The sequence below is a fragment of the Belonocnema kinseyi genome, chromosome 1, assembly GCF_010883055.1.
Source record: "Belonocnema kinseyi isolate 2016_QV_RU_SX_M_011 chromosome 1, B_treatae_v1, whole genome shotgun sequence".
NCBI lineage: Eukaryota > Metazoa > Arthropoda > Insecta > Hymenoptera > Cynipidae > Belonocnema > Belonocnema kinseyi.
Window position 1 is genome coordinate 146,456,695 of NC_046657.1, and position 5,352 is coordinate 146,462,046.

The window sequence follows — 5,352 nt, forward strand, 5'->3', positions numbered from 1 at the left end:
GAAACACTGGCGTACGTGAGCGAATCCGGCTGCCGTGTTTTCATGCGGAACGAAAACACGACTGCAGGCTCGTGATTTTTCTTGAACCAAGGACCTTTCCCGGCCATTGCGACTATGCAGACACGCGGCAGATGTGCCGAAACAATGCTAATGGCTTTATGAGGGGTTAAGCAGACTCGTCGTCGAAGCTCAAAAATCCTCAATTTGTCACGTTAGCCCTTCACTTGGAATTACCTCTCGGAAAATTCCAAGCAAAAGCGTGTGAACAAACTGCCGCATACCTGAGGTTCTCAATTTGTCGTTCTGACGTACAACAAATCCACCCCTTCCCGGATAGAGTTTGCTTACTCCTGTCAACGTTATGATTTGAGACAGCCACCCGTCCCTCTAGTTAGTGAGTCCTATATTAAACTAGCTAAGTTCTAACTAGGGTGCCTTACGGCAGCCCTAACATGTCCCTAACTATACATATTCTTTCGGGTGCCTCGCGTCAGCACCTATGCTAACCCTATAAACGACACCTCCCGGAAGTCGTTTGCCTATATTATATACATTTTAATTATGCCTCCTCCGACGCGCATAAGTTCTAGCGTCCCGGTATACAGCGGGCGCTCGCTTCCGTAAGTTGTAACGCCGTCAGGCGTTGTCGTCCACCCCGTCTTCTAGTTCGACGTTGGTTGCTGATGTATGGTGCGCCTCCTCGGCAGCACCCTGGCTAACTAGTCGGCGCCCTGCTTGGCCGACTGCCTCCTTCTGCTCGTCGTTGTTCGCTGCTTCGTTGTCGCTCGTGTGATTGGGACGAGCTGTGCTCATCGTCCTCCTCCCTATCGACGGTTTCGATAGGGTAATCGTTCACTGCGCCGCCGACGCTCTCGGCTATCGTTTCGTGTGTAGGTGGCGGCCTGCCACCCTCTGGCTCGTTCGTCTTTGCCTCTCCCTCTTCTCATGGTGGCACCACCCTTGCGGGCGCTGGTGCTGGCACCAGTACACTACCGTGCACTTTTTGGGCTACGCCGTCCCTCCAAATCCAGTACACTTCCCCTGAAATGTGATCGAGGATCTGGTAGGGACCTAACCAGGCTGGGGCCAGTTTGGAATTATAGCCCATCACCTTGTTGCTCAGCTGATGATTTTGCGCGTATGCGCAGTCTCCCGGATAATAGCGGGGGAGGTTGGGTGCCCCGGCGTATTGGGCCTGGTACGCGCCCTGCTGTCGGCGAGCCTCCTGCTCGCGATCTTCAAGTTCCGCCGATGGCGGTTCCTCGTCCGTCTCGTCTTGAAGTTCCCATTCTGCTGGGCGGAGGGTGATACACCAGAGTTGTCCACAGCTCACAACCCCACCGACGACTCGCCTCGGCCCAAACATGGCCCGTAAACTGGGGCTCATTGTCACTTAGTATCCTACGCGGATAACCAAAACGGCTAAAAACCTCCTCTTCCATGATTCGCGTTATTTTCGTAGCTTCGGTGGTTCTTAGGTGGAAGGCTTTCATCCAACGAGTGAATAAGTCAGTCACCACTAAAATATAGCTGTGGCCCTGACTAGTTCGCGGATATGGTCCCATGAGATCGACGGCGACCGTATCCCATGTGCGCTGCGCCACCCGGGGCCGCTGACCGTCTGGTCCCTTTCCTTTTACTGGCTTGCAGCAAATGCACAAGTGGCAGCTGGCCACGTATCTACGAATTTCTCTGGTCATTCCGGGCTAGAAAAAGCTCTCTCTGATCGAGCGTATAGTCTCTTCTGTTCCGGGGTGTCCGGCCATCGCAGCATCGTGGAATTCCCAGATGACTTTCATCCTTAAAGCCGTGGGCACCCGCAATCTCCAAGCACCGGCTGTATCCTGGCACCACCAACCCTTGTTAGTCAGGCGATGTCGGTCCAGGAACTCCCTCTGCTGCAAAGTCGGATGTGGCATGCCGGCCAGTTCCTTCCATCGAAGGACGTCGCGGGTGATGGCGGAGTCTTCCTGCTGGGCCTCTATCACCTCGTGATACAGTGGAGGCCGGGCTAAGGCGCTCAGAACTGGCACTGTCGTGGCGCTGTCGGGGCGGACGGTTTTGACCGTTGGTAGCAGCATCTGCCCCATGTCGGGTTCTCCAGGCGAGAATTCGCCCGGGTTGGGATGCCGTGAGAGGGCATCGGGCAATTCGTTCTTCTTTCCTGGCACGTGTTCCACCGTGCGCGAAAAGCGACTGAGGAAAAGATCCCACCTGGTTAGCTTGTCTCTAGTGTCCTTCTGTCGCTCTAATTAGGTGAGCGTCTTGCTGTCCGTCCGAAGCGTAAATGGACGATCTTCTAGGAAAGGCCGGTACCTTTTTATCGCCCAGACTATGGCGAGGCACTCCTGCTCGTTACAATGGTACCGAGCCTCGGTTGGCGAGAACTTCGCACTAGCGAAGGAAATTATCCTCCACTTTCCATCTGACTCGTCCTGCATTAGAACGGCACCCATTCCGCGGGCACTAGCGTCTGTTTGCAGGACGAACCTTAACTCGGGGTCTGGTCTACTGAGGGTGATGGGCTTCTGGAATGCAGCCTTTGCATTCTCGAAATGCTGCCGGTTCTCGGGCGTCATTTTGTATGGCCTTTTGGTTGATAACATGTCGGATAATGGGGCAAGAATAATGGAGGAATTGGTGATATATTCTTTCACCCAATTGCAGATGCCGAGGAACGAGCGCATCTCCTTTCGGGTTCGCGGCGGGGCGGCACTTCGAATCGCTTCGACGTGCCCCGTTTGCGCCGAGTTACCCTCCGTACTGACCATGTGTCCCAGGTACGGCAGGGTAGTTTGGCAAAGCAACACTTTGCCGGTGCGATGGTTAGGGTATATATGCTGAGCCTTTCGAACACTAAGGCTAGGTGGAGTAAGTGTTCCTCCCAATTCTTAGAATAAATGACGATGTCATCTAGGTACGCTATGGCGTAGATACCCCATTACTCGGCCAGGACCTGGCGCATGAGGTTTTGGAAAGTGCCGGGTGCGTTTTTGAGGCCGAACGGCATCACCCGGAACTGAAATTGTCCTCCTCCAGTGTAGAGAAAATTTTGGCCGTACCCAGATCCTTTAATGTCTCGTGGATACTCGGTAAGCACTGGGGAGCGTCTACCGTCATGCCGTTTAAACGGCGGTAGTCTACGCAAAAACGGTAATCGCCGTCCTTCTTACCGACGATTACGATTGCTGAGCTGAAGGGCGACGTGGTGGGTTCAGTGATGCCGTCGCGAAGCATTTCCCGGACTTGGACATCAATGTACTGACGTTTCTCGTCGGAGTACCTCCTGGGGGCTTCACGGAATGGATAGCTGTCCTTCAGCTGGATATGGTGCTGCACGTTGGCCAGAGTCTGTTTCAGGCGTCCGCCTCCGTGAAACAATGGTGCGTGCAGTTTTAAGAGCTTGCGGAATTCCGCCTGGAGCTCGGCAGGAAAATTGTTAGGCACCTCGATCTCCCCCGTGGGGGAGGCAATTTCGTAGTCATGGGGGAGGGGCCTGAGGTATACCCTCTTTCGTCCGGTATTTCCTACGAAAATACACTCAGCCACGTGGTCGTGTATTACCATGTGCTGCTTAAGCCAGGGCCGGCCCAGGATTAATTCTGCCCTCAATGCCGGGCTCACGTAGAACGTGCCAGGATAAGTGGCTTGTTGAGTGGTAGGCGACAGATTTAGCGTACCATTCAGTTGGATCGTGGCTCCTACGGCAGCTAACAAGGCGTGCGGGGGTGAAGGTGTGCGGGCGGACAGTTCGGAGGATGTCAAGATGGACTGCTTGACGAAATTTTTCGTGGCGCCCCGGGCAATAATGGCATTTCGGCGGGGGCCTAGTCGGGGCCGAGTTTGACTCGGCACTAGTCGTCGATGTGCAACTCGTGGTTGCTCCTTTGAGTCGTTGTTCTCGAGCGGCCTTCCTGGGATTTTCCTCTATCTCGTCCGCTTCCGCCTGCACGGCCCGTTCTACCCATTCCTCGAACGTTTTTATGTTCGCTGCCCTGAGCAACTTCTTGATTGATGGTTTTAGGGCTTCTAGCAGCAGCGACACGACTTGGTCCTCCGGGGCCAAAGGTAGTAATCTCAGGGCTAGTAGGTACTTCTCAATTTGTCGTTCTGACATACAACAACTTTTTATCCACTTTTTCCTTGCGGTGAGTTAATATTATATTTAAACTAATTCAAATAATTGCATAAACAAATTATCATTGTTTACAGCTATCTTTTTCTCTATTAACTCTATACAGTTGCAGTTTTCTCGCAATGTTTTAACTTTTTGTCTACTTCTCAATTAGAGTGAGGTACTAGTAAAAAAAGGTTAGTAAAAATAATCGTTTAAACAATATTTTATAATTGTTAATAATATTCTCGTTTTAGAAAATGCAAAAATTTGCAGTTTTTTTCTTAAATTTTCCACTTTTTGTCTACTTTTAACTTGCAGTGAGTTAATATTTAATTCAAATTAGTAAAAATAATTGTTTAAACAAATTACTATTGTAGGTAGCATCTTCTTCTATACTGATACTAGATAGTTGCAGTTCTTACTGAATTTTTTAATTTTTTGTCCACTTTTCAATTAGTGTGAGGTACAATTAAAATAATTTTAACAGAAATAATTGTTTGAACAATGTATTGTTATTCTTAATAACATTGTCTTTTAATAATGCTAGCAGTTGCGGTTTTTGTCTTAAATTTTAAACTTGTTCCCAATTTTCACTTGGAATGAGTTAATATTCAATTGAAATTAGTAAAAAGAATTGTTTAAACAAATTACTATTGTTCTTAGATATCTTCTTTTATATTAATACTAGAGAGTTGCAGTTTTTTCTAATCTTTTAAACTTTTTCTCCATTTTTCCATTTGTGTGAGGTAGCAGTAAGATAATGTTAACTTAAGTAATTGTTTAAAAAATGTTTTATCATACTTAGTAACATTGCCTTTGAATAATGATAGAAGTTGCGGTATGATTATTATTGTCAAATTGAATTAATTATTAACTCACTTGCAGTGAAAAGTGGACAATGAGTTGAAAATTTATGAAAAAATGCAACTTTATAGCATTGTTCGATTTGAGTGTTATTAATATTAATATCAAATTATATAACCCATCAATTTTTCAACATTAATTAATTATTTACTTTACAGTGCAATTTTCATAACATTAATCTCTTTGATTGAAAATTCTGCTACTCGGCTGAGAGTTGAACTATTTTGTAAAAAATTTATTTTTTGGATACTGATGTATAATTTTAGTTGACAATGTATTGCTTTGTTTAAATTTTTTTAATTCATATTTTCTGGTACATCCTTAACTTTTTTTAAATGTAAAATTGAACTGTTCTATTGGTCAAAAATTCA

General features: G+C 47.4%; 1 protein-coding gene across 1 annotated transcript; it reads right to left on the reverse strand.

Moving 5' to 3' along the window:
• Nucleotides 1-1,706: 1,706 nt before the first annotated feature.
• On the reverse strand, nucleotides 1,707-3,567 carry LOC117180422. Its single transcript, XM_033372922.1, has 3 exons — nucleotides 3,063-3,567; nucleotides 2,317-2,890; nucleotides 1,707-2,196 (listed from the first exon to the last, which is right to left on the reverse strand). The coding sequence occupies exons 1-3, from the start codon at nucleotides 3,565-3,567 to the stop codon at nucleotides 1,707-1,709; spliced, it is 1,569 nt and encodes a 522-aa protein (XP_033228813.1).
• Nucleotides 3,568-5,352: the final 1,785 nt, after the last annotated feature.

Bases quoted from the DNA above. Each gene is read 5' to 3' on its own strand.
- LOC117180422 (XM_033372922.1), bottom strand. From the start codon at position 3,567: ATGGTAATACACGACCACGTGGCTGAGTGTATTTTCGTAGGAAATACC. The intron at 2,891-3,062 runs GTACGGCCAAAA...ATTTATTCTAAG, and splicing joins CGAGACATTAAAGGATCTGG to AATTGGGAGGAACACTTACT. The intron at 2,197-2,316 runs GTACCGGCCTTT...TCTTTTCCTCAG, and splicing joins ATAGTCTGGGCGATAAAAAG to TCGCTTTTCGCGCACGGTGG.